The sequence below is a fragment of the Myotis nattereri genome, assembly GCF_964212035.1.
Source record: "Myotis nattereri genome assembly, chromosome: 8".
NCBI lineage: Eukaryota > Metazoa > Chordata > Mammalia > Chiroptera > Vespertilionidae > Myotis > Myotis nattereri.
In genome coordinates this window covers 9,681,419-9,695,190 of record NC_138083.1, presented here as the reverse complement: position 1 = coordinate 9,695,190, position 13,772 = coordinate 9,681,419, and the positions used below count along the sequence as shown (strand labels likewise).

Sequence of the window (13,772 nt, the reverse complement as noted above, 5' to 3'; positions counted from 1 at the left end):
AGGAAGCACCTGCTGTGGGGTGCACTTCATGCCGCAGCGCCCCAGGCAGCATGCAGCCCAGCTCCAGCCGAGCCCAGGCTTTGCTCAGCTCCTCCCCAGCCCTGCTCTCTTCCTCCCTTTCTGACGGGAGTCCTCCCTCAGGATTTCACATGCATCGGGACGAATCCCATCTCAGGCTCAGCTCTAGGCAGCCCGGCCCAAGACAGCACTTCTATACAGGTGCGTGTGCATATGCAAATGTACATGCGCACACGGTGGTCTTCCTGTGTGCCCACATACAGGGAACCTGGGAGGAGCTGGGACAGAGGGCAAGCTGGAGGAAGGGCACTGATATATATATATTTTACTGGGGAAGATAAAGGCGTCTCAGACATAGGATGTGAGAGACCTGCTTTAAAAGTGGAAAATTAAAAGATGCTTTAGATGTCAATGTATTTTTTTTATTAACTCAGAGAAAGAAAGATACAGTACATGATATCAGCCAATCATATGCGACTTTTGAATGACATTTTAATAGACTCATGGTCCTATTTATTCCTCTGTACAAGTATTAAAAAACTCATATGTGAATAATCTTCTGTAAATTTTTATTAATTGGGGTTATAGGGAAGGTTTTACCAGAGCACATCCTGAGAACATTAGGAAATTACAGACAGACGTGAGACAAGTGCCAGACAAGAACAGATGAAGCAAGCCCCTCAGCCACCTGAGAAACATGAACGTAAGATCGCAGGGACCACATCTTTGTTAGGGACACAGGATGCAGGAGTCACATGGAGCCCTGGGCGCCCCCTTGTGTTGCAAAATAAACTAGCAACTGCATTTATTTGTTTTTTTCTGTGTGTTTTGTTTTTTAAGTTGTAATCCTCGCCTTTGTCACTGAGCCTCAAAAAAGCAATTGTTTACCCAAACTGTTTCAAGCTCTCTCCAGTCAATCTTGCCCCTCTCGTCAATAACTTTCAAGGACCCTATGTAAAAAACAACTCTTATTCACTCCTTTTCTCATTCCCCACACTTTCCACTCCAGGAAATTGGCAACCTCCCAATACACAGCCATGTCCTTCCTCCTTGAAAGGTGAACCTAAACAAACAGATTTTCCTCTCTTCTTGGATGAGCCCATTTAAGACAAAGCTTAATTACGCAAATTACACAAGGCAGCCATTTCTTTCCTGCAACTTGTCGCTGCCACGCTTCATAGTTTAACCAGAAAGATCCCTCTACCCTACCCCACCATCCACTCTTCTGACCTGACAAGTTAACCTGCTAAACCATCCTTACGATTATTTACCAGCAAAGATCGGACCAGAGACGTAAATAGTACACCTCAATATACAACAGCTCAGGCTTGGTTTGTAGGCAGAATTTCATTCGATGGCCATCAGAAGAAAAAATATATACATGGAGTGGGTTGGGGAGGAGATGGATAGGGAGGAGGCCTCTTGGTGGCAGGAGGACGTGGTGGGAACTGTGGCGATTTGTTTACTTGGATTTGCCAACTGGTCCAATGGATACGGGGTCTGTTTGCACTTGAGCGTCCAACATCCGCTTTGGTCCCTGGAGAAAAATATCAGAAAGTATGTCCTAATGAGGCTCTGTAATATCAATATAGCAACAACTGCCATTTATTTAGCACTTACTCTGGGCCAAGCGCTGTGCTCAATAAATGCACCTTACTCGCCAGTGGTGGGTAAGAGAATAGTCTCCCATGAGATGCCCAAATCCAATGCCTAGTTTTATTACTTTCTAGCTCTGTGAAATCTTAGACAAATAACTGGTTGTGCTTCAGTCAGCTTCTTTCTTTTTCTTTCTTCTTCTTCTTTTTTTTTTTTTGAGAGAGAGAAGCATTGATTTGTTGTTCCACTTATTTATGCATTCATTGGTTGAGTTTTGTTTGTGCCATGACTAGGGATCGAACCCACAACCTTGGCATATAAGGACAATGCTCCAGCCAACTGAGCTACCTGGCCAGGGCCAGTTTCTTCATGTTTAAAATGGGGTGACAGCCCTGGCTGGTGTGGCTCAATTGGTTGAGTGTCATCCAGTGCACTGAAAGGTTGTGGGCTTGATCCCTGGCTGGGGTGTGCAGGAGGCAGTGATCGATGTTAGGCTCTCACATTGACATTTCTCTCTCTCTCTAAATCAATAAACTATTATTTAAAAAAAAATAAAATTGTGGGTGATACAAGTCATCTCAGAGAATTGTTCTAAGATGCAGTGAGTTTGTACTTGTAATGCACTTAGCGCCGTGCCTGGGGCGTAGAAAACCCTCCATGATTATAGCTCATGTCAGTCATCCTCTCTAACCACTCTCTGTCCACACTGTCTCCACCTGCATGGAGCGCTGTGGACTGCCGGCTGTATCCGGTGCCCAGTACCTGCCCGGCACACAGTAGGCACCACCTGAATGCGGCTGAATAAACTCTAGGAATCAAGTACTATTATTACTGTTATTATTATTATTTAACCTTTTCTGTCCAGTATAATTTACATACAATGAAATTAATCCTTGTTTGTGTACAGTTCTATGTTCTTTGACCAATACAAGTAGCCATGTAACCACCACCAAAACCAAAATAGGGTGTTCAATCACTTACAAATCCCTAGGCCTTCAGAGTCAACCCCTCCCCCAGCCCCAGACACCAGTAACCAGGGGCTGTTCTCCAGACCTAGACCTTTGCCTCTTTCAGGATGCCATAGCAATGGGATCACAGAGCATAGAGCTCTGTCCCTCTCACAATCCAGGACTGCTGGCTCCTAACTGCTCACCTGGCTGCCTGCCTGATCGCCCCTAACCACCTCTGCTGACCTGATTGCCACCTAACCGCTCCCCTGCTGGCCTGATGGCCCCCAACTGCCCTCCCCTGCTGGCCTGATTGCCCCTAACTGCCTCTGCCTCAGCCCCCACCACTGTGGCTTTGTCTGGAAGGAAGCTGGACATCCAGAAGATGGCCAATTACCCAGTCTAATTAGCATATTACACTTTTATTAGTATAGATACATACATATAGAAACCTAGTATGGTTAATATAGCATAACATATAGTATATATAGTACAGTGTAGTAAACCATGTATATGTAATATAAATATATATAGGGTAACACAGTATAGTATGGTATATACAGGGGTAGGCAAAAGTAGTTTTAATTGTATTTTTTGTATGGAAAATACAATATTTAATAAATCCATGCATCCATCCATTTATCCATCCGTCCATGCATCCAGCCACCCCTGCATCCATGCATCCATCCATGCATCCATCTGCCCATCCACCCATCATCTACTCACACATCCCCTCACCCATCCTCCACCCACTCATCCATCCATGAGGCATGCATCCAGCCAGCCACCACACCAGGGAGGACAGGACATTGGCCATGACAGATATGGTCACGGCCCTCCCAAAGCCAATAGCCTAGGGAGGAAACAACTAAACAGACAGAAATAAAGAACACAAAAAGGTTGATTGATTATTTAATGTCTGGCCTCCTCTCATGCCATCCAGGCTTCCTTGGATGGAAGGAGCTAAGTTTACTGGTAGTTACCTCTGTGTACCCAGCCTGCAGGGTCAGGCTTAGAGCAATCTCCCTGGGTTAAATTCTTCAAGACTCCCTTTGGCCACAGACAGCCATCCATGCTTCTAGTCGTCTCCTGCCCCTGCCAACATCTCCCGCCCTTGCTTTCTCTCATCCAGCCAGATTGAACTCCAGTTCTCTGCCACCTCTCCAGCACACCTTGGTACCTGTCTTCCCTCTGCCTAACACACATTCTGCCTTCAGACCTCCCCTTGTCCCTCTGTCCGCAGACTAGTTCGAGACTCCACTTCCTCTGAGAGGCGCTCCCTGACACTCCTCTCAAGGCTAAGGCCAGGCCATGCCCTCACCCTCAGGCTCCCCTCACAGGCCTGCCTTCTGCCTCCCAGCTGTTTCCAGACTTGGCTCCCCCTCTCCCCCCATCCATCCTACCAGGACTGTCACTCCAGACAGCAAGGCCTGTGCCCACCTTCTCTCTCTGTGCCCAGCACAGCGCCTGGCACAGAGCAGGTGCTCCATAAATACTGTTTGACAAATGTCCCGCCAGCCCCTAGCCAATGGTCCCCTCAGGAGGTGAGCAGCACACCCCTGGCCGGAGAGCCCAGAAAGAAATGCTGAAAGCTCCGCCTACCAGGCCCTTGAAGAAGCCCCTGAAGGACTGGCTCCGCTTCTCGCGTCTCCTGTGGGGCCTGTCCCCGTTCTGCAGCGCGTTGGCCTGGGCCACGGCCACGGCCACGGCCGGCTCCGCACACGCACAGGGGGCCGGCTCTTTGGCTTCCTGCTTGTTGTTCCTCTGCTTGTTGCTCTCGGAGGCGGCCGTCTTCTTGTCCTTGGCGGAGCCCTCCTTGCCCTTCAGGCTTGCTCCTGCCGGCTGGGGCTGGGGCTGGGGCTCGGGCGGCGTGGTGGCCTTCTGCGCGGAGTGCGAGGTCTACAGCAAGTTCAAACAAATGCATCTCAGTGGCTGCAAGACAACTCTCAAAAATACGTTAAAACAGAGATACTCAAACGTTGGATGGGATCTAGGTTTTCAGGAGTCCTGGGTGAAATGAAGAAAATAAAAAGAAAACCAAGAAATGTGCCAATACTTATTACGGTACAGTCACAGCAGGGAACAGTTATTTGTTCATCTAATAATTTGTTAATTTCATGCTTTCCCAGCAAGCATTCTTCTTCCTTTTTTCTGGTACCAGAACCTGGGTTTTCCTTGGGGAACCACTCTCCCCTCTTGTCTATTCCTTAGGGTTGAGGCAAACTAATGATACCCCTGGACAGAAGCACGTGACCCAGCCTGGCCAATCAAACCATTGCATGTGATTGGGCTGCTGTGATTGGTTCAGGATGGCCAAACAGATGAAAACTGAGCTAATCTCAGAGCTTTGTTCAAACAGCTGTGTGAGAGAGTCCTGCTCCTTTCCTGCCGGGTTTAAAAATAAAAGCCTGCAGCTTCCATAGTCACGGGCACTTCCAGGAAAAACACGTTTGAAAAGTTAGCTAACACAGAGGAAAGCTGAGAGAGGAAGAGAGGAAGAGCCCACATATTGATGGCTTTGTGTGTGCACCTGGATCTAGCTGTTCCTGAAGCCCTTCATGCTAATGCTAGTTTTGAGATGTTTCTGCATGTACAACTGCATGCGACTCTTTTCTTGGGGATACCTTTTCTATTCTATGTCTACCTTGATTTCTGGTGTGAAATTGTCCCTTTGCTTCATAAAACAGTGATAAAGAAGATGATTGTTTTATTTTTAGTTTTGAACTTACATCCTTTCATGCTAAAGTGAAATGTTTATAATCCTACTTGGTTTCTACAATTTGGAGAGATGAGGCTGTAAAATCCAAAATTCTAGAAAATACTGAGTAAATTAATGACAGATTAAAAAAAAAATCTACTAGGAAGTAAAAGCATTTCTCCACAATTTTCTTGAACTGAAATGCCTACAGGGGCGAGACAGATAAAATAAAACATGACCGAGGCTACAGGTAAGAATAATTTTTTTGGAGACCTTATTCCTCCAGTTGCGAAACCAAAGTAGGGACAAGGAACTATTTCTCTAGTGTAAGAAGACACCAGTTCAAGCAATGCTGTCTTTGATGTTTTAGGGAGACAATTTGGAGTAGGGGGACTGTGGTGTGCTGAATGTCACACGTCCTATTTAAACAGCTGCTCAGACCCAGCCTAGAGAGGCTAGGTAGGATCCCAGCCCAGTGTAATCGTCAGATCTGGCTTTTCAATGGAAACTTTACATTTATTTTTTAAAATGTGACATATGTGTATTTTTAAGTACTGACTTCTCAAGTTTTAAAGCGCTGTTTACAGCCAACCACAGCCCCAGTACCCTGTGAGCCACGTTCGATCTACTGGATATATGTTCGCAATCTCTGATTTATGAAGTTATTACTGTCCCAAGGCCCAGAAATTCTATGACAAGGTGGCAGTTTGATTGAGAAGAAGCAGCCAGAGAGCTGTCACTGACGTTGTGGATTGAGCACGCCTCTTGGAAGGAAGTAGGAAGACAGCGAAGTCCCCAGTCCCCAGGTCTCGGCAGGTTGCAGCCCCCAGAGGGCAGCCTCCCCTGCAGAAAGCAGCATCAGACACTCAGTGCACCCGAGAAGCTGTTCTGCAACTGTGTGTCCTCAGTATTTCTGTCCAACCCCTGCTGCCTACGTTCTAGCAAATGCTAAGGCACAGAAGGTCCAAGTACAGCAGACAATGAGCCAGAGGCTCCCACCAGAAAAGATCAGTAACCAGGGACCCCATTCAAACAGCTCCCCCACTGTTTTTGTTGCATGGACAATTTTAAGATACAGCGAATAGCTAAGAGCTTGGTGTGTGAAGTCAAAGGGACCAGGTTCTAGTGCTGTCACCACCTGGCTGTGTGGCCTTGCTGTGTGTTCGGTCCTTCAGCTTCCTCCTCTGTATGGAGGTAACTAAAGAAATCATACCTGTGCCGCTGGGAGGACTACCTGAGCTGGTAATGACACCGTGCCGGGCCCATGTGACTAAGGGGGCCAATTGTCTTGGTTGGTTTGAGTATGGCGGGGCGGGGGGGGGGGGTCAGGACATGGAACAGTTTTAAAACTGGGAAAGTCCTGGGAAAACTGCCCATCTGGTTTAACATCGCCAGAGGTGATCCTGAGCGACTGTGTGGATCCGAGGGCCAGTACAGAGGAGGCACTCAGGAAATACTCGTTGATTCAAGTCCCCGTGTGATGTTTAGGTCATGACGTAAAGGACAGGGAGGCATCTTCCATGTGGAGAAGAGGGAAGAGCATGTGGGAAAGCTTTGCAATAAGAAATAGCCGGGGAACTCTGGCTTGTTCCTGCTGTATCTGCAGAGCCCATTAGTGCTGGTAGACAGCAGGCGCTTAACCTGGAGACACTGCCTGAGCTGGCATGGTTGAGGACTGCACTGGGAACGAGGCTGGAAAGAACCGAGGGCCCGACAGCTAAACCCACCACCGAACCGAGGTCACCCGGCACTTACTTGGTAGCTGGCGTCTTTCCCATGTATGTCTTCGGAGTGGGTGGTCCCTCCATCCCCTTTCACTGACTAAAATAACAAACAGACAATGGCTGTTCAGCTACCGCTCGCACAGCAAAATAGAGCAGGCAAAGGCCATTCTGATACGGGTGGCCGCAGTCATTCGTTGTTGAGAATCAGATCAAGACAAGTGGAAGACCAAGTGGAAATGGATTACTTATGAGATATACACTTTCCACACGGTCTGCACCCAGAGAGTCTAATAAAGTCAAGCATCAGCATCCAAAAATGACAACAACAAGACAAGTCTCCGACTGCAGGGTTAGGTCATTCTGGGATAAATAAGTGGTGATGAAAATACCAATGTTGGAACCAGGAAGTGACTGAAAACATCGATGAATGAGTCAATGAACAAACAGGTGTCCCAAAGGTACAAACACCCAGTTATAAGATAATAAGTATTAGGGTGTGATGTACAACGAGATGACTACAGTGTCCTCTGCTGTGTGACATAGAAAAGATGTTAAGACACTAAGTCCTAAGAATTCTCATCTCTAGAAGAAACATTTTTTCTCCCCCCCCCATTTCTTCTCATTGTACCTGTATGAGATCATGAATGCTAACTAAACTTTCAAACCTTTATGCTGTACACCTGAAAGTCATACAGTGATATATGTCCATCATATCTTAATAAAACTGGGACAAATAAAAATAAAGTAGATGCATAAACAATTAAACCATTGGTAGCCTTTCATTGGTGACATTTGGTGGTTCTTCATTGCTCCCTCCCTCCTTAATTCCTTCCCTTGTCCCTTGTTCAATTTCTCTCTATTCCCCTTCTCTCTTTTGGGCAGAACTCCTCTTCAGAGACGAATTGGAATAGTTCATCTTGGGCTCTGTATTAAAAGGACCACAACCACGGAAACTTATTTTTTCCAGCTGTCAAAAATAGCAGAGTTCCTGTTTAAAGAGACTAAAATTCTTTCAGAGACAAATACTTTAAAGAACAGTCTGAAGACTCTGAAATAATTTCAGAAATTTTCCAACATGATACAGAGCAACTGTCTTCATGGAGTTTATTTCTGTTCATGATCGTCAAAGGGTGGAGACGGGACCTGGTTGTGACACCCAAGCCTTAGGTCTGCATAAAGTTATTTTCTGTTCCTTTTGCTGGGTCGTACATTCCTACAGCTTGATGCTCTGAGGCATGTCTGAACCATTTCCAATACATATATCTCTTAGGTACTCAGAATTCTCATGGGGACGTTTGGTGTGTATTTTGATGGAGATGTTATCCAACCCAAATTGAGATTTACAAGAAAAATTGGGAAGCCATTTAAATGTGGTGTAAGCATATCAGCAACACTGTTTACTTGATCGGCCTCACTACAATACATCCCAGGAACGGAACCTGCTAGAAATTTCTAGGATAAACAAAGGCTATGAGTCCAAACTTGGTGTTTTACCAAGATGCTCACTTGAAACGAAATTGGACAATTCAGACAAAATTACACAGTGGAGGCAAATCTCATTTTAGTGACAAAAACTTTCAGAAAACTATGTCCAAGCTTTACACCCGTCATGTATTCATTCCTCCCCTTTTGCCTTGTAATTCCAAGTGAGTGTAATTTTAGGGAATTTCAGGTAGGACCACGACATAAAAATGATGTTTGCTCAGAAAGCATTACTCAGAGAATCGCCAAAATGGAGCTATGGCTGTCCTATCTCCAGGTCGTCTCAGAGAAAGCCAGTTTCCAGGAGAAGCCCAGGAAGCAGAAATAACACGAGTAGAAGGGCGAATCAACAAAAACCGAGTGTGAGCTCTGGCTTGGCCAGTTAGCAGCTCTGTGACCTCGGGCAGGTCGCTTCAGCCCCGAGTCTCTGTGCCCTCACCCGCACAGCAGGGCAGGAGGAGTGCTTGTTCCGCGGGGTTTTTATATTATTAAGTGAGTGGTACACGCGATGTGCTGATTAGCACAGTACCAGCCACACCCTCTGCACGCAACAAATGGAAGCTATTATCATTACTATTAATCACTGAGAAGTGCAGAATTCATCCCCTTTAAGAGGAGAGAGAAATGCAAATTGCTGGTGAAGACAGAACTTGCTCAAACAAGCACTGCTTCCAGAAACCCTTCGTTATGAGCAGTTCAGCATTTATAGTTCATATTCAGGGAAGAATTTGGGATTAAGAACTTTGGCTAGAAACTCCCATTTGACCCAGTGATCTCACTTCTAGGACTATATCCCAAGAAACCAAAAACACCAATCAGAAAGGATATACACACCCCTATGTTGATAGCAGCACAATTTACAATAGCTAAGACTTGGAAACAGCCTAAGGGCCCATCAGCAGATGAGTGTATTAAAAAAATGTGTTACATCTACACAATGGAATACTACGCTGCTATAAAAAAGAAGGAACTTTCACCATTTGCAATAGCATGGATCAAACTGGAGAGCATTATGCTAAGCGAAATAAGCCAGTCAGAGAAAGATAAATATCACATGATCTCACTCATATGTGGGATATAATGATCAGCATAATTTGACAAACAAGAATAGATCCAGAGACAACTGGTAGGGCAGGGGGGTTAGAGAGCAACCAAAGGACTTGTATGCATGCATATTAGCATAGCCAATGGACACAGACACTGGGGCAGTGGGGGCCTGCCAGGGGTGGGAATGGCTGGGGGCGGGGGGAAGGGAAGGAGTCAATTGGGGAAAAAGGAGACATATGTAAAACTTTAGGAAAAAAAAAAGAATAAAAAAAGAACTTTGGCTAGCCTGACCGGCGTGGCTCAGTGGTTGAGCGTCGACCTATGAACCAGGAGGTCAGGGTTCAATTTCTGGTCAGGGCACATGCCTGGGTTGTGGGCTCGATCCCCAGAGTGGGGCATGCAGGAGGCAGCCGATCAATGATTCTCTCTCATCATTGATATTTTTATCTCTCTTTCCCTCTCCCTTCCTCCCTGAAATCAATAAAAATATATTAAAAAAAAAACAACAGCAACAAAAAAACCCCCAGAACTTTGGCTAGAAAGCTCTTGTGTTTTGTTTTATAGTTACCATTACAAACCATCATCTTCCCCACCCCGTTCCAGATAGTAAATCTCAACAGGTTTTCTTAGACTCATTAGATTGAATGTATTTTGCCCAATACGGAAGCTCACAGTCTTTCTCACCTAAGCCCGAGAATGTTACTCTAACAAAGAGTTTCCTTCAAAACGAATGGTCTAAGGAGACTGGAGGAGGATTCAGTGAAACAATGTATGTGACACTAATTTGGAGGAGGAACGTACTGTACTTTTCAAGTACAGGGTGTTATTAATATTGACAAATGATAGATCTGTATGTCTCTATTTCTCTCTACCACTTTTATGGTTTCATCTGCCTACCTGGTTTGCAGGTACATGAATACAGTCCTCTACCCACTCACTTTATAAAAATATAATGCTTCAACTATCCAATTTCTTGACATACAGTTGACTTAATGCATAGAAGCATCATTTTTGATTGGGGCATGACAGATGTTTCAGCTGTTCCTTGCAATTATGCTGAAGATCTGTAGGATCCCAAAGGGTCTTTGTGAAGTGCTATATCTACTTGTAAGGTAAGTACTTACATGACTCTATTTTTTTCCCCCCCTCTCTGAAATAAAATTATTTGGAAAAAAATGATATTCTTTCTATTTTTACTTTTATGAGGTTAATTTCTGGAAGGAAAAAGCTCTCTTTAGAAATGAACTGGGCAATACATTTATTAAAATAAAAACTCAACCAAGAGTTACTTTGTCATGGGATGGTGAATGCATTATCAGAAGGAAACTTAAGGGTGACAAAGACTAGAAGGTGGAAAATCAATGATCTGGTGACTGGAGACATAGCTTACAAACAAGGGGATTCATTTGAAATTGAGTTTTCTCTTCTATTAAGTCAATTATTTAAAAAAAACCTATATTATGTAACAATATCTAAAATCAGTGGAAACATTTCCTTATTTTACTCAAAAAACAAAACAACAACACAAAAAACAAAGAATGCCATAGGGATGGACCAGATACTGTCTCTATTTTCAAGCCCTTAGAGCAGCTTATTTTTTTCCTTCCTGCATAAATACAAAGACTTTAGATTAGTTTGGAAGCCATTAAATATAATCTAAAAATATTTCCTCAAAATAATTGCTGAAGCTGACTTCCAGGAGGCTACACTAAGGGCATATTAACACAGATGCATAAAAGCAGGGGGCAGGGGTGTTCATGCCAGTTAGCGAAGTAGGTGAGACCTTGTGTGCAAGACACATGATTTGTGCTCACTCAATGCGTCAGAGAGAGAAAAATAAACGCCTGTTTTCTTCCTTAGCTTTCGTCTCCATGAGGACAAGAACCATGTCTGATGCTCACGGCTGTATCCCTTGTGCCTGAGTAAAGTGGGTGCTCAATAATTATTTGTTCAATAAGTGAATGAATGAAATGCAACGAGCTTGCAACAAACCAAAAATTGTCCACCAACAGAGCAAGGGCAAATCAGAGTCTAATAAATCCAGACAATGAGACTCAATGAAGTTGTTATAAAGGATGATGTGGCTCAGTATCAGGGACTTCAAACTCAAATGCTCACAGGGGTAGGGCCAGCGACATAAATGAGTGAGCTGGGCTGGATGTGACAATAGGAAGTAGTGGGGATTGTGGTAAACTAGCAAACCCAAGTCTTTTGTGGATTTGAATTAATCACAATCTATAATAATAAAAGTGTAATATGCTAATTAGATCGGACAGCCAAATGACCTTCCGGACGAAGCCCCTTGCATGAATTTTGTGCATCTGGCCTCTAGTAGTAATATAATGTTATAATGAAATCAAAACAGAATGTAAGACAAGGGTCATTAGGATATCTGGAATTTTAGGGGAAATCCCAACAGTCATGGAAGCTTTGGAGTTTACACAATCAAAGGAACAATGTTTAAGCTCCCAGGCACCACCCTTTTCTTGGGCAACAGATATTAAAAACAATGGACATTGTGAGACCTGACACTATGAATCCCCTGAAGTCTGCTTCGGAAAATAAAAGGCATCTACCTCTATCCCTATCCTATCCTATGGAAAATCAATTCCAAAGGACTTTTGTTTCCAATTTTGTTCCCCTAACAGTTCAGATTACTCAGTTTCTACTGCTAGAAAATATCACCAAGCAATGGATGGCTCTGGAGGATGAATTTAAGTAACATGGGACTCACTGGAATGTAAGGATTTGTTTTGAATGGATGGTTTACACGTCTTTCATGCTTTATTTGGAGTCTCTTGTGTTTTCCTCTCTCTTAAGTGAAGAAGTTGAGCATGTTGGTTATTTGGAAGAGAAAGTCATTCTGTTTGACATACATGTTATCTCTCAACTCCATTCAGACATGGGCCAGCTGGATCACACTCAAGGCTCTGACGAGCTATTTGGGGACCCCATTTGTGATGCAGGTGGGTTTCCAGAAACAGGCCAAATGTTCTTTTCTTTCCTGACATTGTGTACAAATTGGTTTAAACATCTCCAATCTTGATCCCCATTTTCAGAGCCAAATTTCAGAGCAAATGGCCAGGAATATGGATGGGGTTCCAGCCACATAGGCTGCCCATGCCTTCTCCTACGCAGCTTCTCCGTGAGAAACCAGCAATGAAAGAGAACAGTTCCTGCCAACAGTTTCTAAGAGTTATTTCGCATATGCCTCAACTCCCACTGGCAAGGGTGTTGTGTTGTTTCATTTTGAGGACTAGAAAGAATTCCTTAACAGGTTGGGCCTGTGAAATTAGAGTTGCTTTCTTAAAGGATTAAATTCCCAAATACTCATGAACATGAAGGCACACGATAATGAAATTCTTGTTTTTCATTAAAAGAGAATTAAACCAATGACCTTTTACGTGCATTGTTGTCTTTTGTCTTCCGACTGATTTGGGTGTTAGTTCATTATATTATTTAGGTTCTTGGATCTTTAGATATTTAATGTGGATGGTGCTTTATAGACACCAAAGGCTGTATGCCTAAATTCTTTCCATTCTATATAACTAAGAGCATGGCGAATTTACCAACTAAGTTATACATATTCATTCTTAGAAAATTATGTTCTCATTTCCTTATTTGAATATCTACAAGTCAGCTTTATCCAAGTCTGTGCCACCTTCAGAATTATTTCAACATCAATATATAACTTTGATATTCATTACTTAATCCTTTAAAAATGCTTATGTTCTTTATGTCATAAATGTGTTTTCAAAGGAAATGGCATATAATTCCCATAATAAGAAAAGCAGTGTCTTTTGCCATAAACAGGTAGAACCTTCACAAATAAATAAAAGTAAACAATAATATTAACTTCTAGGTGGATACTGTTGTCTGCTAAAACTCAGGATCCAAGGCCAGCTTTTTCTTTGTTAAGAAAGGAGTTAGTAGAGCCATGTCTGGTGTGGCTCAGTTGGTTGACCATCATCCTGTGTACCAAGAGGGCACCGGTTTGATTCCCTGTTGGGGCACAACCCCTGGTGGGGGGTGTGCAGGAGGCAACTGATGGATGTTCTTGCATTGATGTTTCTGTCTCCCTCTCCCTTCCTCTCTCTGAAATCAATAAAAAAGGAGTTAGTAGAGGTTAACAAAAGGTTATGAAATACTAGTGGCCTGGTGCACGAAATTTGTGCACACCAAAAGGGGATTAATGAGAGGAAATACTTTAATATTGCTATTTGCCCTTTCTCTATAACAGAAGTGTCAGAAATGGAAGAA

The 13,772-nt window shown here is 43.8% G+C and overlaps 1 protein-coding gene across 4 annotated transcripts in view; it reads right to left on the bottom strand.

The window, feature by feature from the left end:
• Positions 1 to 418: 418 nt before the first annotated feature.
• BCAS1 (brain enriched myelin associated protein 1) overlaps positions 419 to 13,772 on the bottom strand; it is a gene marked incomplete at its 5' end in the record, with an annotated part of 67,835 nt that continues 54,481 nt past the window's right edge. For all 4 annotated transcript variants that reach the window (XM_081096539.1, XM_081096540.1, XM_081096541.1 and 1 more), the window contains 3 exons: positions 419 to 1,555; positions 4,164 to 4,460; positions 7,015 to 7,080. In XM_081096539.1, coding sequence (XP_080952665.1) covers positions 1,481 to 1,555; positions 4,164 to 4,460; positions 7,015 to 7,080 — 438 coding nt within the window. In that variant the 3' untranslated portion in view covers positions 419 to 1,480. The remainder of the gene's footprint in view (positions 1,556 to 4,163; positions 4,461 to 7,014; positions 7,081 to 13,772) is intronic.